This window comes from Pseudorca crassidens, chromosome 18 (assembly GCF_039906515.1).
Source record: "Pseudorca crassidens isolate mPseCra1 chromosome 18, mPseCra1.hap1, whole genome shotgun sequence".
Taxonomy (NCBI): domain Eukaryota; kingdom Metazoa; phylum Chordata; class Mammalia; order Artiodactyla; family Delphinidae; genus Pseudorca; species Pseudorca crassidens.
The window spans coordinates 12,566,296-12,589,495 of record NC_090313.1 but is presented as its reverse complement, the minus strand read 5'-3'; the positions used below and the strand labels follow the sequence as shown (position 1 = coordinate 12,589,495).

Sequence of the window (23,200 nt, the reverse complement as noted above, 5' to 3'; positions counted from 1 at the left end):
AAAGGCCTCTGCTTCCAACTTTCAAAAGCCCAGTCGCGATTCTCCTTGTTTCTCAAACTGGGACAATTACCTGATAAACCTTTGCAAGGCAGAGCCTGCTGAAGAATTTGTTCCTCAGCATGTAAGCACTGAGCGAAGTTTTGGCTGCGAGAACCTGGGGAGGCAGAAGATCTGTTCTTTCTTTCAACTATTTGAAAGACTCAGTGTCTATTGTTACCTAGCTACTGAAATGATGACCTGTATCTTTAAATAGTCAGAGATATTTATCTTGCACCTGGTAACAATATTCGGGCAGGAGTGGTCCATTGGTTATTTTTGAATTATATTGAGTAATTTTGAGATAGTGAATATTCCTGCCTCTGCCCGTGTCATGCATTTGACCTGGAAGAGCCTTTACTTCCTTCTGTGTTAAGTCCAAGGAAATGTCCCAACGACCCGCCCCCTGCCCCCGCATCGAGCGCACTCTTGGAGCTCTTCCTGCAGGATTGGTTGAGCACCCCGTGCTTGTGGTCCAGCAGTTTGAGCCTTTCAGCTGCTGGGTTGTTTTGAGGGAGCTTTTTTGTTCTCCCAGCCCTTAATTTCTCACGCGTCATTAACAACAGACGCTATCCCTCCTACTATTTCAAGATGCGACAAAGACGTTATAAGTGTTTAGAGGAGGAAAAAAAATCCTACCGATGCTACCTGCATTCACCCTGCCGAATGCCAGGCACTGTGCTGAATTCTGACAACATGAGGATGAGTAGAAACAAGGCCTGGGACTCTCTCCTAAGAGTTTTACGTTCCCTGATTCTTCGTTCCCTAGCCCACCCTCCGAAACCCCAAAGCTTATCATTACTCGTTGGCTTGCTCGTTAACAAGAAACCTGCCACGACTCACTTGAACTTCCCCAGCCAGGAGTCGGCAATGAGAGCTCCGAGAATGGGCGTCAGGTAGCACAGAGCCACAAACGTGTGATAGATGGCGGTGCTCAGATTGTCGTTCCAGTGGAGGAAACTTTGAAAGTACAGAATCAGGATCGCTTTTTGCCGAGGGTGGTGGAGGACGAGAGGGCAACAAAGTTAGCAGTGGCTACAGTAACTCAAGCTCTTCACTGACGGGGGGTGGGGAGAGTGTTGAAGAGTTACCTCTCATTCCATAGTAGGAAAATCTTTCACAGAACTCATTGATCACGATGAAGAAGATGCTCACGGGATAACCAAAGCAGCTCTGACAAAGAGAAACAGTCTGCGTTTGAAACAACCTCCTCACTGGTCCATATTCGCCAGTGAGGGCTAACGGCATGGAAAGTAGCGGATGCGTGTTTAGTAACTTATCAGAGGCACTCCGGAGGTGGAATCAAGAATTAAAAAGTTTCATTCCCTTACACTCTACATAGAGACAACAATGAAATGAAGATTTTCTTGTTTTATAGTTTTACTGTTAGTCTGAGAAAAGCTAGACAGGCAGACCTCAGAGATATTGTGGGTTTGGTTCCAGACCATCGCAATAAAGTAATAATTGCAATAAAACAAGTCATACAAAGTTTTGGGTTTCCCAGTGCATATGAAAGTTACGTTTACCTATACTGTGGTCTGTTAAGTGTGCAATAGCCTTATGCCTAAAAAAATAAGGTACATACCTTAAGTTACGAATGCTTTGCTGCTGAAAAATGCTAACCATCATCTGACAACACAGGGTTAGCACAAACCTTCAATCTATACAGAAACACAGTCTCTGGGAAGCACAATAAAACGAGGTATGCCTGTACAGAGCATTTCCTAAAGAGAAGAAATGTCACACGGGAACTCAGGAGGGTCCCCTCATTGGTGTGAGATGCATGAGGTGCATTTGTTAAGCAAATGAAGCACAGCTGTGAACATTTACGGGCAAAACAGGTTGTAAAGTTTACATCATGAAGCTACGTGGAGAAGTAGAAAGGATACTCACCGGCCGTGAGAACGTTCCTGAAAGAAAACAAAATGCCGCCGTTAGAGTCAAGTACTTAAAATGCTTTCGGCTGAGTTAAGCTCAGACCCTCCGTGTTGGTCAGGCCGTCGGGTGTGCTGTCCAGACCCTCCGGCCCCGTCCAACATCCCAGTCCCAGGCCTGGGCCGCTTCTCCGAGCCGGGCTGGGCTGGTGGCTGCATTTTCTTTCAATCACCTGCTCGGGCAACTCGCGTGTGTGGTCAGGATGGAGAGCCAGAGGCTCCGAAAATCTGCCGGAACCACTTCCTCCTTAAAAGATTTAAAAAGGCTGCCCGATGCCCACGGGATAGAATCCAAACTTCACCATCTCACAAGGTCAGAGGGTTTGGATGGGGGTTAAACAGAAAACGCTTAAGAGTGCCTGCTACACAGTGAGGTCCCACGCCCGTCCTGTTCCCCGGGCCGCCCTTCCTCCCGCCCGGCCCCGGCACACAAGGCTCCCGGGAAACGCCACGCGCACCCACCTAAAGTCCTCAACGAGACAGCGACCCCTCTGCCGGGAAGCCTCCTTTTAACGTGCCCCTTCCCTTCGCGAAGCCTCCTCTGACCTCCCCACGTCCCCGGTGTCTTTGCGTCAGAAAAGTGAATTAGAACAGGAAGAAAATGGGTGAGAATCCAAGTGAGTTGGTAAAAAGTGGGTGCCGCTGACCGCCTTCGAAGTCCTAGCTGTCCCCTTGATCCCCTCTGTTCCAGCCCTGCTTTTCTGTCTCCGCTGAGTTCCGGCCGGAGCGGCCTGTAGTCTCACCTGCGCCACTGCCGATACCGACAGCCTGGCCCGCGCCAATCAGGGTCTGTCACAGGCTGTCCCAGCGCCCACCGCTCCCCGCGGCCCCTCCTCCGGCCGCACTGACGACCTTCGAGTCCCCCGCGGGGCTCTGGATCCGTGACACCACAGCAATGGTTCTCAGACCGGAGGCTGCCTCAGAGGCACCTCCAGGGCTGGGGGGGAGCAGGCTTCTGGCCCCCACGCCCAGAGCTGCTGTCCCTGTAGGCCTGGCGTGGTCCCTCGAGCTTGCATTTCTAACAAGTTCCAAGGGGATGTCAGTGCTGCTGGTCCAGGGACCACACTCGGAGAATCACACGCAGACTGTGAGGTCGAGTTGCCTGACCCATCTACGTAAGTAAGTTTTATCCCTGCCCTGTCCCCGAGCACCAGAGAGACCCGCCTGTGCCCTGTGTCCCGGGGCGGGGGCGGGGCGGGGGAGGGAACCGGACACAGAAGCCGGACGGCTCGCTTGCGTCTCCACCACGGCCCCCAGCGCCAGCTCTTGCACCTTCCCCGTTCTGGGCCTTTCCTCTCGGACCTGCCACCTTGTGTTTTCATCATGTGCAAGTCCAGGGCCCCATCCCACAAGAAACAAACTGCAGCTCTGCCTGAGGAACTCCCTTCTGGGCCTGGACCGCGTGGTCCTCCAGGGCCCCCTTCATCTCGTGGGCCGGGGTCTTCCTTCCTGAAGCCGCTCATGCTGGGCTGTGGGTATCTGCACTTCCCCAGCTCAGCACGGCCTCACACCCCACACCAGACAGTCTCCAATTCTTGCCTCATCATTTAAGAGCAGTGATGCTATTTTAGTCCTTGTCCTAAGGTGGGAAATATTAAAATTCTGGAAGGAGAGTCTTCACCACTAACAGACTGGTTTTCTCCCCAGTTAGACTTTCTTGTGGGAAGGGGCTGCTCTCAGGGGCAACATGTGAAGAATGCAGGCATGGGGTCAGATGGGTAATGGGATCTCAGTCCTGACCCCCCGTGACCCTGGGCAAGCCCACCTCCCCTGTGGACAGCCTGCCTATCAGATGAAGATAACGCCACCCACCTTCTAGGATGACTGTAAGAGTTCCACATGGGAAGCCCCAGACCAGGGCTCAATGGGTCCTTCAGTGGGAGATGCTACCACATCAGAATACTCAGCCCCTCACACGGTGCTTTTCAGAGTGGAAATTAAATGTTTGTTGAATGAATACATATTCCAAAGATCCAGCCACATCAGTCATCAAGTACCGTGTTCAGATCCTGGCTCTGCCACTTAGCAGTTCCATTTGCCCCGCTAGCCTCCTTCTGTTGGTGAGGCTGACCTGGTGGGCTTCATCAGTGTCCCCATGTCTTCCCAATCCCCATAGAGTTTGGCCAATGGGGAGCCGTCGCAGGAGGTCAGAGGGTCAGGGTGTTCCTCTCCCTGAGGCTTTGCCCAGGCCACCTCAGATGGCTGAACCCTCAAGTGTCAGCCACTGTGCCTCCGAGGTCGGCCCTCTCTCTCTCCACACGACTCTCCTTCCAGGTTTCCATCCCGGTTTTTTCCACTTCCTACAGGTGGTAGGCCGATACTCCGGGTACCTGCACCATCACTTATGGTGCCCTGCCCCCCACCCATCTAAATGTCTTTCTGTGAATAAACACCCCTATTTTGAGAATGCCATCGGTTTCCTGCTGGGACCATCATGGACAAACAAGCCACGTTTCATCACCAGACTACATGTTGCCGTGTTTCATCACCAGAGTGGGGAGACGGCCACTCTGCTGTGAAATAAAAGGACCTGCCAGGAAGGCGCTTTTGCAAAGTTCTACAGGACCAGCCTGTTGGCAGTATTCGAAGCCTGTTTCTTTGCTCTGTCTTCTTGAGGATCTAGCAGGACCATACGACGCTCCGCCTACTTCGACTTCAGATAATGTAGCCTTACCACTGTCTCCCAAAGACCAGACAAAGCAATGAGTGTCGTCCACACAACAGCTCAGGTTGGTTCTTGCAATGGGCCTTCTAGAGAAAAGCAGGAGGAGGGTATGAAAATCCAGACTCAACAGAGATAGCCTGGAGCTTTGCTGCAATCATCTCTTCCACATGTCTCTCAGAATTTTGGTTTGCAGGGAAAGACTTCACCTGGCCAGGGTAGCACCTGTGATTTTTTGGCTAAATATTACTTAGCACCAATTATTTGCTAAATAATAATGGCAAAGGTTTTGTTTAGTTCAGACATGAATAGGGTTACAGCAAAGAGATCTTAAACCTTATTACAGCAACCGTTGCACCCAGAACTACATGATGGAAAATGAAATTCCTGAACTCCAAGTGAAAATCTGAGATTTAGTACCCACTCATCACTCGGGAAGTTTTTTCTTTTCTGAAAGCTGTGTGTTCCAAAGAACCACTTTTATTGCCGTGGGGCAGAGGTTGCTAAGCTCTTCTTTTATAGAATTCAGAGCTACTTACTGGATGTAATACTGCAGTCAGCATTTCTTAATACACCCGTGTCCTCTCAGGATTGCTGTCTGAGGAAGCTAAGTGTGGAAGGGGGGTTACGTCGAGCCTTAAGTCTGAACTCAAATTTCAACTGTCACAAGATTCTGTTTACTCTGGTAGAGTTGGGTCTATTGTTGATATCCTGATAGTAAATCTGATCGGCATATTTGAGTGGTCTGATGTTTCTAGCATCTTTCATGGGTCACTTGGTTTTAACTACTGGGTCAGAGTAAAACAGCTTAGCCAGTCCCGGCATATAGCAACCATGGAACCAATGCTGGCTCTTACTGTTATTCTAAGCCTAGCAGTGCTTTTGTCTCTCTTTTGGTTAAAGAATTTAGTAAAAATAAGTGTACATTATAAACCTCTATGATTACTGACTTCTGAGGACAGCAGGAAAAACCAAGAAAGACACACTATTGCTTTCCAGTAGTTGATGGAATCTCTCCATTAAGGTGACTATTTCCTACTACTTAACGGAGCACATTCCATATTTTGAACCATTTAGGGATAGAAACCCTAACTTTAATGTTTTATTACCTAGAAACTGATAACTCCCTCAGCAACATGATGGGCGTAAAGAGTGCTTTTCTAGGATTTAGACTTGGGAAGGGAAGGAAGAGGCATCTTTGCTGGATCTAACAGAGAAGCTCGTGCCTGCATGCAGAGAGAAAAGTATTCCCTATCATCGCCGGGAGGGAAATTGAGGGAGAGATTTAAGCACTGCATCGTGTGTTGGGGATGACATTTCTTCAGTTGCATGGTGTGGGTGGCAGAACAGTGGTCCCCCGAAGATGTCCATGTCCCAATCCCCAGGGCTTGTGGGTATGTTACCCTCCACGGCAAAAGGACTTTGTAGGTGTGATTCATTCAAGGACCCTGAGATGGGGCATTTATCCTGGATTATCTGGGTGGCCTCAGCACCATCAAAAGTGTCTTTGAAAGAGTCAAAGGAGGAGATATGAAGACAGAAGCAGAAGTTGGGGTGACAGCAATCGCTAGAAGGCCACCACGATCCAAGGTATGTGGTGACCTCTAGAAGCTGAAAGGACAAGGAAATGGATTCTGTCCCTTGAGCCTCCAGAAGGAACCAGCCCTGCCAACACCTTGCTTTTGCCCCAGTGAAGCCCACGTCAGGCTTCTGACCTCCAGAGCTTTAAGACGATAATTCTGTGTTGTTTTAAGCCACTGTTTGTGGTGATCTGTTACAGCAGCCATAGGAGACTAATTCACGTGGGTTTGCCTCAAGCTCTGTAGATGGAGGTTTCATCTCTATTTACATAGATCATAAGACTCACATCTCCTAGCAAGTTTTATTTGTCAGCAACATGTCCTTTTATCACTTGTTTTCCTGAGCTACACTTTCTATCCGAGGGCTTAGGCGTCCATACGCGGCACCTGCCTTTTTGATGGGATTTGGCAGCGTCTGTACTTGCTCAGCTGCCTTCTGCAGGTTTCTGACTCTTCATAACCCATCTCTAAAGTGGGGATGCTGCCCTACAGGGTGGCTACCCCAGGACTAAGGGGGTCTGAAAACGGTTTCATAAACCGGGAGTAAAACGAGTTTCCTCGATTATGGCTCTTTTAGGCTGTGCATATGCCTCACAAAGTCGGTCACAGGAGACCCCAGGGGACACAATGCTCCTGCTAGAATATACTTAGCCTCACTCTCAGCAGAAGTAGCTTCTGAGTTAAGGTGAGAACTCCTCTCACAATATTACCCCTGCAGTTAGTAGATGGAAGGACATGGGACTTTGGAATCAGCTTGGAGACAATCTTCCCAGCCATGAGGCTCTGGTCAAAACACTCAACCACTGGCCTTCCATCTCTTCATCCAGAAATGCTAACACCTTCTTTGCAGGTTGGTTAGTAAGATCGAAGCTACATTAATAAGACGAAGTTTGTTATTTACTGCATCCCATGAAGACATCTGGGTAGTGTGGATGGATGTTTGGAATGGACTGACTTTAAAATAGGGACAAGAATTTGCCATGGGGAGCCCTGGCAGGGGTGAGAGGTGGCCCTTGAAGAAAGAGGCCGTCCCCTCCAGGGTTGCTCTCATCGACCAAAATCAGAAGGTCCTTATGATGTCACCTGGGGAAATCAGGTCATGGGATGAGGAAGTTGTGGACAGAGAAAAGGCAGACTTCTCAAATACAAGCACAGTGGCAAGCACTGACTTTCAGTCAAGCTGTTTTCAAATCGGCAGCAGCATAGTGCGTGACTGTGTGAGTGGCTGCAGGCGTGAAAGGAACGTTCAAAAATTCTCCAGCGCAGCGGTTCTCCACGTGTGGTACCTGCACCAGCAGAAGCAGCTCCTGGGAACTCCATGGAAATGCAAACTCTCAGGTCCAGCCCAGACCCATGGAATCAAAACCTCAGAGGGTGGGGCCAGCTGTCTGTGCCGGGGATACAGTTTGGGAGCCACTCGCTGCCCCAGAGCAGAGCTAGGGAGCCACACGGGAGGGGTTGGGGCGCAGGCAGGCGCTGAGCATCACTCACGTCTGGGTGATCAGCTCCTATGATGTGATTCTGGCCTCGGCTCTTCATTCCCTCTTTCTGAGCTCTGTCCTCCGTTCACCAGGACGACGGTGACAAACAAGACGCCTTGCCTCACCTTCCCGCCCCCTGCCCACCCCACTGACATGAGCGTCCCGGGTGAAGGCTCTCAGGACTGCCCTCAAACCTCGCTGGCTCTGCTACCTGCAAGGCCAGGCCTCCCCTGCGGACCTGACTTCCGTCATCTTCCACCGCAGCAGTCCAGACAGGCCTCCTACTTCTCCCTCCCTCCAGGCTCCTTCATGGCTCCCGGCAGCATTAGGGCAGTTAGCGCCTCCCCCCGCCACGCACCCATCAGTCTCCCCATCCTCTCTCCCCGCTTAGATCCCTTTAGCCTCTTTACAATCACCCCAGACACAGCGAGCTGTTCTGACTTCTGGAAAGTGTTTCAGAGCCTCACATATCGTATGATCCCCCCCACCTTTTTTTCTTTTTTGAGAAAATAAAGCGTGTGCCATTTCAAAAAGAGCCCAGCAGGACATGCACCAGGCATAACTGCAGCTGAGCTGAGACTTGGTGGCGGGAGAGGCAGGGGGGCCTGGTGTTGCACCCCTGCTTTGATTTTTTTTCCAAAATTGATCAGCTTTGATCAAGAAGTGAAAGGGCTTTTCTTTCCTTCAATGGGTTTTTCCCACAGGAGTCAGGCTAGTTACAGAACAGGCTCTGCACCTGTCACCCAAGGCCCTAGTTTCCAGAGTGGCTCTTCCTGAGGCTGTTTCTTGCCTGATAGATGATTTTTTTCCTTCCTGGAATGTCTGGCCACATGTCCCACCTCAGGGTCCCTGCTCCTCCGCATGGCAGTTTTGTGTGCTTTAGAAAATTGTGATCTTTCCAGCCGGATCCTGCCTGGAAGGCGAGGCTTGCAAGTGGAGAGCGGCTTGGTGGTGCCTTCCAGCCGGGGCCCTCCTTCTGGGGCCCCCAGGATGGGCGCAGCCTGCACACCGATGGGCACAGGCCCTGCCCACCCTTCACTTGTTTTTATAGAAATAGCCTCTTTTCCACGACTACCTCCTTCCCCACTAAGAGAGAACCTATTTTTCCTTTGATACATTGACAGATAGCTACATAAACACAGAACATACTGATGTATGGTTTTCCTAAAGCCATTTAATCAAGCTCCTGGCTGTCCTGCCGGCACCGCTGCTAAAAGCAAATGCGTTATCAGGCCTTTGAGAACGAAGAATTTCAGCTAAACCCGAGGAACATGGAGCTGCTTTAGAAATCTGGGGAAGCCAGTGCTCATGGGACAGTGTAGGTTTTATGACGTGACCCTGGCACGATGCCGTGGCAGGGGCTCAGCCTGGGGCGCTGGTGACCTTGTATCCACACAGACCGAGGCGTGAGCCCAGATGCCGGGGCGTGGGGCTCTCTGTGCAGCCCCAGAGGAGACAGACGTGGGGTATGAAACCGTCCGGCTGCAGCCTGGCACTGGCTCCTCAGCCACGGGGTCCCTCACCACCGTGCTGCCGGCATCGGCCCCTGTTGTTTTGGCGTCGCCCTTCCTGCCTAGTCTTCCCTGTGGGTGCAGTGAGCTGCCTCGTGGCATCCCGAGCCGCCCAGCAGCCAGGCCTGGTCCTGTGTGTGTCCGACGGCCAGGCCTTCATCTTTCTTGAAACCTCCTTCTCTCGGCCAGGGGCCCCCTGGTCAGGGCCTTTGTTTCCTGGGGCTGCCACAACACTGTACCATGGACAGAGAGGCTTAACACGATGGAGGTGCATCGTCTCGCAGTTCTGGAGGCTGGAAGGCTGAGACCAGGCGTGGGCAGAGCTGCTCCTCCTAAGGCTGTGAGGGAGGATCTGTTCGCTGCCTATCCCCCAGCCCCCGGTGGGTTGCTGGCCACCTCTGATGTTCTTTGGCTTGTATGAGCATCACCCGGTCTCTGCCTTCACCTTCACCTGGTCTTCTCCCCTTCGGTGCGTCTGGGTCCAAATCTCCCCTCTTACAAGGACACCAGTCACACTGGATTAGGGCCGCCTCCTCCAGCATGACCTCATCTGAACTGATTCCATCTGTGATGACCCTATTTCTACATAAAGTCACATTCTCAGGTGCTGGGGGTTAGGACTTCAGTATATGAATTCGGGGGTGACATAATTAAACCCGTAACAGTCGAGGGCATTTGTAGTACTCGACCTATTGTTGTAGGTTACAGATATCCTCCTACCTTTTAAAAAGGTTTCTACACATGACTGTCTAAAATCACAGGCTTAAGAGGCCCGTCATGACTGCTTCTGATGGTTTTATAAATCACCTACAACTTCTAGCATCTTGTTTCCATAACCACAGATGTGAATCATTGATCGCCATTCCCGTTCTCCTTCAGAAAGAAATCACCTCCAGGGGCCCCAGGACCCAACCCCCTCGGTACATGCTCAAAAGTTGTTTATGCCTCTTTTGCAGGGAAAGGGCAGCCAGGCCAGAGGGTGCGACAGAGTTAGTACGTAGTAAGGTGCTACGCAAAACAGAAAGATCCAGGGACAGGACTGAGTTCTGCCTCAGGTGTAGGCAGATCAGTTACTCAGGGTTAAGGAAGGCAATCCTTGCTCTCCAGGGACTTCCTGTATCTACACCTGGACATTCTTGTTTTCTAGAAGAACACCCTGTATTCTGAACTTAGAATGAGGCTGACTCTAAATGCTATGACTGCTGAGAGCGAATAAACACACATATTCTCAGGGTAAAGACAGACCTTTCCTCAGAGCTGCTCTAAAAGGAAACAGGAGAGGACGTGAGGGGAAGCGTCTCTCAGCCTCCTGGACATCACTTTCCCACCACCGCAAGTGACGCGCTCCAAGCAGGCAAGAGAAACAAGCATATTAGCGTCGGCCCTGATAATGTCGTGTGTTTCATAGGAGAAAACAATGCCAAAGGCACACAAGTGTCACTAAATTGAAAAAACAACAACAACAACTAAAAACCAATCTTCTGGTCTTTGGGGGAGTTTGTTTGGAGGCAATTAAGTTAGAGATCCAAAATTTTAGACACAAAGTTTTTTACTCTTAGATGTTAAATCGCGACTAGAAAAACAGCTTTCTGATCACGGTTAAGTGTGAAGTTAGGCTCCAACACTAGGTACAGAATGCAAATCTTTTCCTCCGTTGATATTTAGGTTGTACATGCCTCATTCTTATCCTGAGAATACATGAGAATATCCATAAGAAATTTCTAGAAGTAGAACGTTGGTAAAATATTATGTGTATTTTAAATTCCGTCAGATATTACCTAACAACTCTCCATGGAAGTGTTAGGTGACTTATTTTTTCCAGTCTTATAATTTTAGAATGAACACGCACAGAAGAGACAGCTATTAAAAAAAATAAACACTATTCATAGTTAAAGACTGCCTGGAAACTTTATCCACAGATTAGTAATACAGTATCAACAGAGTCTGACCATTATTTTTAGAACTAATTTGAGGTAAATTACCCATGTCTTATGACATCACTGTGAACATTTCTGATTCACCTACTATTATACATGGGGGGGGGTGTTTACAGACCAATTCTGTTATTAATAGATTGCTGTTCAGAACTGATTAGAGCTATGACTTGAAAGTCCATCTGTCTTGCTGCAGGGAAGACACTAGTTACTAAATGTAGCACCTAAGCTGAGGATGCAGGTCATAATGGAACCATCTTTGCACGGTAAGAATATTTCCTAACTAAAGTTATGGACAAATAACACATATATCAGAGAGAATATTTTCTATTACCATGTGTACTGGGTTAAATAGTGTTCTCCCAAAACTACTGTGCTTTCCATAATCCTAGAAGGTGACCTTATGCAGATGAGAAGGTGCAGATGAGAAGAGGGAAGATGAGGTCACTCTGGAGTAGGGTGGGTTCTGAATCCCATATGACCAGTGTCCTGATGAGGAGACAGCCATACACAGAGGGAAGATGATGGCCACGTGATGATGAACGCAGAGACCGGAGTGATGTGTCCACGAGCCGAGGCATGCTGGCAACACCCGAAGCTAAGAGAAAGGCATGGGACAGATTCTCCCCTAGAGCCTTCGGAGACAGCGTGGCCCTGCTGACACCTGGATTTTGGACTTCCAGCCCCCAGCAATGTGAGAGAATACATTTCTGTGGCTTTAGACAAACTGGTTTGTGATACTTTTGTTACAGCAGCCACAGGGAACGAACACATTACAGGAGCTTCTGTGTTTTGACTAAATAAGAATAACTTTTGCTCCTCCCAGAACATTTCAGGTGTACCTCCTGCCGTGTCCTGATAGAGCTTACGATGAAACTCCGCAGATAGCAGAGGTTTTCAACGCTGACTTTGAGAACCCTGAACAGGTCTTCTTACGCGGTATACTTCGTGAGCTTTCTGGTCTTATGTCTGATCCTTGAACCAAATTTTCCTGACGGGCACATGTTCCGTTTCACACATTTCTACGTCATACCTGGGGACTCTGACCCCTCTGTGCGATGAGAGGCTCCTGGCGGCAGCCCAGTGGGAGGCCCTGGCTGCTTTCCAGTCTCGGAAGGACTAGACCCTCCTCCTCCTTCAGGAGAGTCTGCGGAAGATCCTATCCCTTCCCCTTGCCTGTGGCACCTTCCAGCTGCTGAGATGGTCCTGTAACCCTGTACTACCTGCTCACGGTAGCCACACCTGGACCGAATCTGGGTGGCAAGCAAAGGCCTGACAGCCCGTGCACATTGACCCCATGAGTTGACCCCACCGTGCTGTTTCCTCAGTGATGTATTTCTGACCTTTGAAACCAGGGGACAAAGTTACAAAACAGCGAGTCCCTGGTTCTTTATGTTGCTATCCCGTGGACTTTATGAGTTCACGGTTCTCATCCATCTCCTGACAATACTGCCCTTATTCTTTCACCATCATCATGGAGGAACATGGAATGTCCTCAGAGTCCACCCTTGTTTAGATTTTCTTATCAGCTCACCTGGGACACCCACATACTTTCTCTCCTGCCAAGGATGGAATCAGGATGTAATTGTGTCCAAGAGCTGCCACCACCCAGAGAAGTGGGAAAACAGAGCTGGCTGGTAGTCCCTGCCCCATGGCTCCATTCATCTGGCTCGACCCTGGAGGACAGAGGCCTCCCTGTGAAGCAGCCAGGTAGCTCACGATCCCTCAATCTGCCTCTGTCCTTCAGTAACTCAAAGGGCAGCGGGAAAATTATTAATCAAAATCCAAGTGAACCAAAAATGGAATAATTCCACTCAGGACATTTTGTAGGGGTGTGAAGGACTATGCAAACATTTACCATTAAGATGGCAAATCCTCCCACTCTGATGTGGTAAGCTGCTGCTTTCCTAACACTTTATACGGGTCTCATAATACTTTGTTCACCTCACCTATAACTCAGTGCGAGAAAATGTTGTTTACGGGCTTGCGCTCCTGCCCTTGAGGATATGAGTCTCCTCAAGGCAGGAAAGTTTTATTCCCTTATGTGGTAAAACAAACAAACAAGCAAACAAAAACTGCATAAATAGGAGATTCAGGTCAACCCCCTGCCAGCCTTAGCTGGACCACGTTGAGTCAAGGCTCCCTTTCCTAAGACTGCCTTTGTGAGCTAATTTTTAAATTCTAGCTACTAATTTGACCCAAATTTGGACAAGCCAGGGTCCAGACTACACTAGATCTTCTTGCCATGACCTCATTTTGGGGGGCACAGTAGCAACATCTGGACATGGGCAAGGGTAGAGAAAAAGAAAGTTGTCAGGTAGAGTCACTTAGGGCAGTGGTTCTCAAAGTGCGGTCCTGGGACTGGCAGCAGCAGCAGCATCTGGGAACTTGCAGATGCAAATGCTTGAGCCCTGCCCTGACCCACCAAAGCAGAGACGCTAGGGCTGCGGTCCAGGCGCGCATTAGAATGAGCCTTTGCTCAAGTGATCCCGACACATGCTGAAGCCTAAAAACCCCTGACTTAGAGTAATGTCAGCCTAAAAGGACCCAATGTCAGAAGTTCTCTCTTTTTACTGCAAGGGAGGAAGACGTTCTCCCAAGGTTGGGATGCCCAAGGCTCCCTTTGGCGTGGGGTACCCTCAGCTTCCAGCAGCACGCTTACAGCCTACAGCAGGAATGCCAGCCTCCCTGGTCCTTCGGCTGTGTTCACAGGTCTACCCAAGAGCTTCTAGAAAGAGGAGAGAATGTGGAAGGACTTTTAAAGGACCAGGTTTGAGGGAACTTCAAGGCTAGTCCCTCCTTTTATACTCAGGAAACTGACTTGAAAAACTCTTCAGAATTGCATACAAGGCCAGAAGGAAGCTGAGGGCTGGAGGGGAGGAATGTGATAAAGCGTCATCACTAAGTAAATGAACTTCTCAGGTCGGCCTGGAGGCCCTGGCATGGGGGGCAGGAAAACCGGAAGCCTCTTCCTAGAACCCGAAGCCTCGTCAACCTCCCTTTTCAGAGTCATATATGTGGCATGCGACAGGGCAGGATCTATGGTTTGCCAGGACCAAAGTGAGGGAAGGAATTGGTGAGAACAACAACTTTGGCATATACCTTTGCTAAGCTCTGGGCTAGGGAGTCGGGTGGGGGTAACAGGACGGAAACAGAATATTCCAAATCTTCCCCAAAAGCATCCCCAGCCCTCCAAAGGTCTCAGAGGCAGCGCTCCAGTCACTGAGGTTTGCTGCCCTTCGGAGACCTAACTCCACCAGGCAGGCTGGTCCCTGCCTCCTCTGGCCCCGACTCTGATAATCACACACACCCTTTAAAGCAAAGGTCAGCAGCTATGGCACGGCACCAGATCCAGCCCCCAACCCATTTTTGTATGGCTCGTAAGCTAAGAATCGTGTCTACGTTTTAAAACAATCGAAAAACGCTTTTAAAGACTATTTTATGACACCTGCAAAGCATATAAAATTCACACTTCCGTGCCCATTGATAAAGTTTTACTGAAACACAGATTCGCCCATTTGTTTCATATTTCAAATTACAAGGGTGCACTTGAGTCGTTGCCACAGACACTGTGTGGCCCCCGGAACCAAAAATATCTACTATCTGGCCCTTTTCAAGGCAAACGCTTCTCTAAGAACTTTCCTTGCTTCTTTCCCTCCTGCTGGATTCACCAAGCTTTCCAAGTGTTCCCCTTTCAGTCACGAGGGGATCTGAAACAATCTTGGCATCATCTAAGTCACAAAGATCTGCTCTTAAGAGGGGAAGTTACTGCTACTTTTTTAAATTAAAAGACATTTCCTAATTATTTGTTTCATTTACTAACTAGACCGAGATATTGAAAATTTAGGACTTGAGTAAACATAAGACTGGTATCTGAATATAAACTTTTTGTTGCTACTCACATGCTATGCCAATCTCAGTTGCAAAACAAACAACCCCCCACCCCCAAACCCTTAAGCGCCAACCTGTAAACTAGAAAGTCAGCTCACTGGGGACTATACTTCAAAAGCTAACCTTGTGTTCATCCACTGACAATCAGGCTGCCGACAGCTACCCCGATTGGAACTGTGTTAGGAAAAGTTCTAATTCGGCATGGATACCATTCAGGTATTTGGGATCTGAAAACCAAAATGAATATTTCAGAGCACCTCCCAGAAAAGTTACATAGAGTGACAAGCAAATGGTGTTTGAGGCAGGACCCAGAGCTCCAGCCCAGGAGTGGGGCTGCCTGCAAAGCTGAGCTCTGATGGGTACCGGCCCCTGACAGCCTGCACTGGAGAGGAGGCTGCAGCATCTTTCTGGAACGAGCATACTTAGCACCACTAGAAGTCCCCAGGGTGACCCACTAAATACTGCTGCTCCAGGACCACGACTCGGCATGGCACAGAGAGTCTGAGAGCCAGGTGCCCATGCACACCCGGCATTGGGCTCCTACACAGCTCAGTGCTGCCACTGAGGGTGGTATGGACATTTCTGCCTAATGGCTGAGGGAGTCAAGAGCCACAGAGCTTAGCTTACTGATGCAAGATCACAGAGGGAGCAAGTGGCAGAGCAGGAATACAAGTGCCGGCCAAAGTCAGACCGGGTTCTCTCAACCACGTGGCCACACTGTGACAGCCTGCACCCATCCATGCACAGGCTTGCAGGGAGAAGAGGGCTGCTGGTCTCTTGCAGCTCCGTTCTGCTTCTGCGTTCATTCCAGAGCTGTTTATTCGGAAGCAGGCAGGATTAAATTGTTTTCTATTTGTTCCGCCGGCACTCCATGCCTACCTGTGGAGGACCGGCTACTCTCCTCTATGCCTTCTCTTGAAGCTCGAAGACAGCGGCAGAACGTTAAATAGGGCCCCAACGGGCCAGCCCCAGTTCCTCTTGGACCAGGGCTCCCTCAGCAGCTCTGGAGTCACCTGGCCAGCCAGAGGCAAGAGAAGCGCCAGAACAGCCCCTGAGCGCCCCGCTCCCCCCTCCTAGACGGAGGCTCTGCTGGCCCTGCCATCATCAGCACGATGCAGTCTAGCTTCCAGCCCACTCTCAGCCCACAGGGTGGGAACACAGAGACCGAGGATTCACAACAGGTAGGCAGGTCAAGGTTACTGCGTTCGTTCTTCCAACCTGTGACCGGGCGCCTGGGGTCCTCTGCCTCCGCGCCCGGGGACGAGATGGGGCGGGGAGGCTGCCCGCCCTGCAAACACGCCCCAGCCTGCGAATCCCACCGCCACCCCGGGCTCCGCTGACCCCCGGTCGCTTCCCGCCGCGGCGAGGTGTCCCTGATGCGCGCCTGCCCTCCCGCGGTGCCAGCGTTGCCGGCTCCGCCCGCAGGTCCGCCAGCCGCCGGCGACCGCGGGGACCTGCGTGGCAGCCCGGCCCCGCCCCTCGGCGACCCCTCCGCGGCGCCCCGACTGCGCAGCCCCTGCGCCGGGCTCCCCGCGACCCCGGCCCCGCGCGCCTACCCATGGTGGCGGCTCCGAGGGCTCCCTGCGACTGGCGAGCGAGGAGTCCAGGACGGAGGACTTTTTGCTAAGGCGTTGCTTCCTGTGACTTGGTGTGCAGGCCCTGCCCAGCACCTGTGTAGCTGGAGGCGCTCGGGCGGGGCAGCAGGGCTCCACCCTTGGAGGCGGTGGAACGGCAGAGACAGAGGTCAGAGACCCTGGAGCCCCAGCAGAGGGACACCTGTCCGTAGCCGGCACCTGGACTCCGCTGTTCAGACACCCCTGGCCCTCGGGGGCCGGCCAGAGGCATAGCGCGGGTGACACGGGGAACCTGGGCCGGGGACGCCCCAGCTTGAGCGCGCATCTGAGCCACGGGGAAGGAGCATGAAATTCAGGGCCCTCGGCCTCAGCTGGATTTGCTGACTCAGTAGGTCGGGGTGGGGCTCGAGAATTTGCGTTTCTAACAAGTGCTAAGGTGAGGTTGACAGCTGTTGCTCAGGGGACCGCACTCTGGAAAGCACTGCCTGGGAAAGCACTACGTCTGCGCAGGGAAGCAAAAGTGGGTGGAAGGCTGCTCAGTTTAATGTGTGCGCGGTGCCCGGACTTGTGTCTTTAGGTGGAGTGTGAGTGTGGAAAGCATTTATGGAGGATTCTGCACTTCCTTTCTTTAAGAATAAAAGGGGACTTCCCCAGTGGTTAAGAATCCGCCTGCCAGTGCAGGGGACATGAGTTCCATCCGTGATCAGAGAAGATCCCACATGATGCGGAGCAACTAAGCCCGTGCAACTACTACTGAGCTTGTGCCCTAGAGCCCGGGAGCCACAACTACCGAGCCCACGCGCCCAGAGCCTGTTCTCCGCAACAAGAGAAACCACCGCAATGAGAAGCCCGCGCACCGCAACGAAGAGTAGCCCCCGCTCGACGCAACTAGAGAAAGCCCACGCGCTGCAACAAAGACCCAACGCAGCCAAAAATAAATAAAATTGATTTAAAAAATAAATAAATAAAAATCTAATAAACACCATTATGCTATTGAAATTGTAAATGTTCACTGCAGAGTCAGGCAATAGAATATGATTACATTTTCATGGTACCTTTTCTGATTACATTTACTCCGTGGTTCCAGTGTTTCACTCCTGTGCCAAGCAGAATGTTCCAGATGTCACTGTCAAATGGATTTCTTTTCTAAGCCCCACCACTGGTTCCATTTGAGGCACGTTTTAGTTTGCCTTACACAACTGTTGTATAGCTTTTCTTCTTCTTTTTCATAATTGCGTTTAGCTTTTTTCTTACTGCTAGAATAAGCACACGCTTTCACTTTATTCTGAAGATTATCCAACTCTCTAATCATGCTATTACATGGAAACCACTTTCTTCTAGAGGGTTCACCCTTACATCTGGCTCCCATCAGGGCTGAGTGCCCTGTGGGCTTGGGGCACAGTCCTGCTGGGACTCCCCTCCAGGGCTCTTCCCATTAGGATTTCTGCTGTTGGATCCCATGACTCACTGACTTCCTCCCTCCTTCCTTCTCCCCTTCCTTTCCTTCCTTGGAGAACATAATCAGAAAGGGTGCTTGGCAAACACATTTTCTACCTGCCTGAAAACATCTTCATTTTGCTCTTACACCTGAATGAACTTCTTCGTTGGAATTCAATTTCCCTCAGAATTACGAAGACATGGCCTCTTGTCTTCCAGCATCAGTGTAGCTGCAGAGTTCATTTATTTTTTTCACTGTAGGTTTCCTTCTAAGTTTTTCACTCTTCTCATGAGAACGTGCCTAGAGGTGAGTTTATGGGGGTTTTTATACATCTTTATTGGAGTATAATTGCTTTACACTGTTGTGTTAGTTTCTGCTGTATAACAAAGTGAATCAGCTATATGTATACACATATCCCCATAACCCCACCTTCTTGTGTCTCCCTCCCACCCCCCCATCCCACCCCTCTAAGTGGTCACAAAGCACCGAGTTGACCTCCCTGTGCTATGCAGCTGCTTCCCACTAGCTATCGATTTTGCATTTGGTAGTGTATATATGTCCATGTCACTCTCTCACTTCGTCCCAGCTTCCCCTTCCCCCCAACCCGTGTCCTCAAGTTCATTCTCTACGTCTGTGTCTTTATTCCCGTCTTGCCCCTAGGTTCTTCAGAACCTTATTTTTTTTTTTTTTTTAGATTCCATATATATGTGTTAGCATACGGTATTTGTTTTTCTCTTTCTGACTTACTTCACTCTGTATGACAGACTCTAGGTCCATCCACCTCATTACAAATAACTCAATTTCGTTCCTTTTTATGGCTGAGTAATATTCCATTGTATATATGTGCCACATCTTCTTTATCCATTCATCTGTCAATGGACATTTAGGTTGCTTCCATGTCCTGGCTATTGTAAATAGAGCTGTAGTGAACATTGTGGTACATGACTCTTTTTGAATTATGGTCTTCTCAGGGTATATGCCCAGTAGTGGGATTGCTGGGTCATATGGTAGTTCTATTTTTAGTTTTTTAAGGAGCCTCCAAACTGTTCTCCATAGTGGCTGCATCAATTTACATTCCCACCAACAGTGCAAGAGGGTTCCCTTTTCTCCACACCCTCTCCAGCATTGATTGTTTGTAGACATTTTGATGATGGCCATTCTGACCGGCGTTACGTGATACCTCATTGTGATTTTGATTTGCATTTCTCTAATGATTAGTGATGTTGAGTATCCTTTCATATGTATGTTGGCAATCTGTATACCTTCTTTGGAGAAATGTCTATTTAGGTCTTCTGCCCAATTTTGGATTGGGTTGGTTTTTTTCATATTGAGCTGCAAGAGCTGCTTGTATATTTTGGAGATTAATCTTTTGTCGGTTGCTTCATTTGCAAATATTTTCTCCCATTCTGAGGGTTGTCTTTTTGTCTTGTTTATGGTTTCCCTTGCTATGCAAAAGCTTTTAAGTTTCATTAGGTCCCATTTGTTTATTTTTGTTTTTATTTCCATTACTCTAGGAGGTGGGTCAAAAAGGATCTTGCTTTGATTTATTTCATAGAGTGTCCTGCCTATGTTTTCCTCTAAGAGTTTTATAAAGTCTGGCCTTACATTTAGATCTTTAATCCATTCTGAGTTTATTTTTGTGTTTGGTGTTAGGAAGTGTTCTAATTTCATTCTTTTACATGTAGCTGTCCAGTTTTCCCAGCACCACTTATTGAAGAGGCTGTCTTTTATCCATTGTATATTCTTGCCTCCTTTGTCAAAAATAAGGTGACCATATGTGCATGGGTTTATCTCTGGGCTTTCTACGCTCTTCCATTGATCTATATTTCTGTTTTTGTGCCAGTACCATACTGTCTTGATTACTGTAGCTTTGTAGTATAGTCTGCAGTCAGGGAGCCTGATTCCTCCAGCTCTGTTTCTCTTTCTCAAGATTGCTTTGACTATTTGAGGTCTTTTGTGTTTCCATACAAATTGTAAAATTTTTTGTTCTAGTTCTGTGAAAAATGCCACTGATAACTTGATAGGCATTGCACTGAATCTGTAGATTGCTTTGGGTAGTAGAGTCATTTTCAACAATGTTGATTCTTCCAGTCCAAAAACATGGTGTATCTCTCCATCTGTTTGTATCATCTTTAATTTCTTTTATCAGTGTCTTACAGTTTTCTGCATACAGGTCTTCCTTTGGTAGGTTTATTCCTAGGTATTTTATTCTTTTTGTTGCAATGGTAAATGGGAGTGTTTCCTTAATTTCTCTTTCAGATTTTTCATCATTAGTGTATAGGAATGCAAGAGATTTCTGTGCATTAATTTTGTATCCTGCTACTTTACCAAATTCATTGATTAGCACTAGTAGTTTTCTGGTAGCCTCTTTAGGATTCTCTATGTATAGTATCATGTCATCTGCAAACAGTGACAGCTGTACTTCTTTTCCGATTTGGATTCCTCTTATTTCTTTTTCTTCTCTGATTGCTGTGGCTAAAACTTCCCAAACTATGTTGAATAATAGTGGTGAGAGTGGGCAACCTTGCCTTGTTCCTGATCTTAGAGGAAGTGGTTTCAGTTTTTCACCATTGAGAACGATGTTGGCTGTGGGTCTGTCATATACGGCCTTTATTATGTTGAGGTAAGTTCCCTCTATGCCTACTTTCTTGAGGGTTTTTATCATAAATCGGTGTTGAATTTTGTCGAAAGCTTTCTCTGCATCTATTGAGATGATCATATAGTTTTTATCCTTCAATTTGTTAATATGGTGTATCACGTTGATTGATTTGCATATATTGAAGAATCCTTGCATTCCTGGAATAAACCCCACTTGATCATGGTGTATGACCCTTTTAATGTGCTGCTGGATTCTGTTTGTTAGTATTATTATTATTTTTTTTTTTGCGGTACGCAGGCCTCTCACTGTTGTGGCCTCTCCCATTGCGGAGCACAGGCTCCGGACGCGCAGGCTCAGCGGCCATGGCTCACGGGCGCAGCCGCTCTGTGGCATGTGGGATCTTCCCAGACCAGGGCAGGAACCCGTGTTCCCTGCATTGGCAGGCAGACTCTCAACCACTGCACCACCAGGGAAGCCCTGTTTGCTAGTATTTTGTTGAGGATTTTTGCATCTATGTTCATCAGTGATATTGGCCTGTAGTTTTCTTTTTTTGTGACATCTTTGTTCGGATTTGGTATCAGGGTGATGGTGGCCTCATAGGATGAGTTTGGGAGTGTTCCTCCCTCTGCTATATTTTGGAAGCGTTTGAGAAGGATAGCTGTTAGCTCTTCTCTAAATGTTTGATAGAATTCACCCATGAAGCCATTGGTCCTGGGCTTTTGTTTGTTGGAAGATTTTTAATCACAGTTTCAATTTCAGTGCTTGTGATTGGTCTGTTTATATTTTTTATTTCTTCCTGGTTCAGTCTCAGAAGGTTATGCTTTTCTAAGAATTTGTCCATTTCTTCCAGGTTGTCCATTTTATTGGCATATAGTAGCTTGTAGTAATCTCTCATGATCCTCTGTATTTCTGCAGTGTCAGTTGTTACCTTTTTCATTTCTAATTCTGTTGATCTGAGTCTTTTCCCTTTTTTTCCTGATGAGTCTGGCTAATGGTTTATCAATTTTGTTTATCTTCTCAGAGAACCAGCTTTTAGTTTTATTGATCTTTGCTATCGTTTTCTTCATTTCTTTTTCATTTATTTCTGATCTGATCTTTATGATTTCTTTCCTTCTGCTAACTTTGGGGGTTTTTTTGTTCTTCTTTCTCTAATTGCTTTAGGTGTAGGGTTAGGTTGTTTATTTGAGATGTTTCTTGTTTCTTCAGGTAGGATTGTATTGCTATAAACTTCCCTCTTAGAACTGCTTTGGCTGCATCCCATAGGTTTTGGGTTGTCATGTTTTCACTGTCATTTGTTTCTATGTATTTTTTGATTTCCTCTTTGATTTCTTCAGTGATCTCTTGGTTATTTAGTAGTGTATTGTTTAGCCTCCACGTGTTTGTATTTTTTACAGTTTTTTTCCTGTAATTGATATCTAGTCTCATAGTGTTGTGGTTGGAAAAGATATTTGATACGATTTCAATTTTCTTAAATTTAACAAGGCTTGATTTGTGACCCAAGATATGATCTATCCTGGAGAATGTTCCATGAGCACTTGAGAAGAAAGTGTATTCTGTTGTTTTTGGATGGAATGTCCTATAAATATCAATTAAGTCCATCTGGTATAATGTGTCATTTAAAGCTTGTGTTTCCTTATTTATTTTCATTTTGGATGATCTGTCCATTGGTGAAAATGGGGTGCTAAAGTCCCCTACGATTACTGTGTTACTGTCAGTTTCCCCTTTTATGGCTGTTAGCATTTGCCTTATGTATTGAGGTGCTCCTATGTTGGGGTGCATAAATATTTACAATTGTTATAGCTTCTTGGATTGACCCCTTGATCATTATGTAGTGTCCTTCTTTGTCTCTTGTAATAGTCTTTATTTTAAAGTCTATTTTGTCTGATATAAGAATTGCTACTCCAGCTTTCTTGTGATTTCCATTTGCATGGAATATCTTTTTCCATCCCCTCACTTTCAGTCTGTATGTGTCCCTAGGTCTGAAGTGGGTCTCTTGTAGACAGCATATATACGGGTCTTGTTTTTGTATCCATTCAGCCAGTGTATGTCTTTTGGTTGGAGCATTTAATCCATTTACATTTAAGGTAATTATCAATATGTATGTTCCTATTACCATTTTCTTAATTGTTCTGGGCTTCTTATTGTAGGTCTTTTCCTTCTCTTGTATTTCCTGCCTAGAGAAGTTCCTTTAGCATTTGTTATAAAGCTGGTTTGGTGGTGAATTCTCTTAGCTTTTGCTTGTCTGTAAAGGTTTTAATTTCTCTGTCGAATATGAATGAGATCCTTGCTGGGTAGAGTAATCTTGGTTGTAGGCTTTTCTCTTTCATCACTTTAAATAGGTCCTGTCACTCCCTTCTGGCTTGCAGAGTTTCTGCTGAAAGATCAGCTGTTAACCTTATGGGGATTCCCTTGTATATTATTTGTTGCTTTTCCCTTGCTGCTTTTAATATTTTTTCTTTGTACTTAATTTTTGATAGTTTGATTAATATGTGTCTTGGCATGTTTCTCCTTGGATTTACCCTGTATGGGATTCTCTAGGCTTCCTGGACCTGACTATTTC

At 47.9% G+C, this 23,200-nt stretch overlaps 1 protein-coding gene across 3 annotated transcripts in view; it reads right to left on the bottom strand.

Moving 5' to 3' along the window:
* SLC15A1 (solute carrier family 15 member 1) overlaps positions 1 to 23,200 on the bottom strand; it is a 71,347-nt gene that overhangs the window by 32,368 nt on the left and 15,779 nt on the right. For 2 of the 3 annotated variants that reach the window (XM_067712943.1, XM_067712945.1), the window contains exons 1-4: positions 16,586 to 16,670; positions 1,930 to 1,946; positions 1,128 to 1,209; positions 880 to 1,021 (exon numbers count right to left, since the gene is read on the bottom strand). In XM_067712943.1, the coding sequence (XP_067569044.1) occupies positions 880 to 1,021; positions 1,128 to 1,209; positions 1,930 to 1,946; positions 16,586 to 16,589 (245 nt within the window). In that variant the 5' untranslated portion in view covers positions 16,590 to 16,670. Of the gene's footprint in view, positions 1 to 879; positions 1,022 to 1,127; positions 1,210 to 1,929; positions 1,947 to 16,585; positions 16,671 to 23,200 lie in introns of those variants that run through there. The other variant, XM_067712944.1, reaches the window with a different exon arrangement.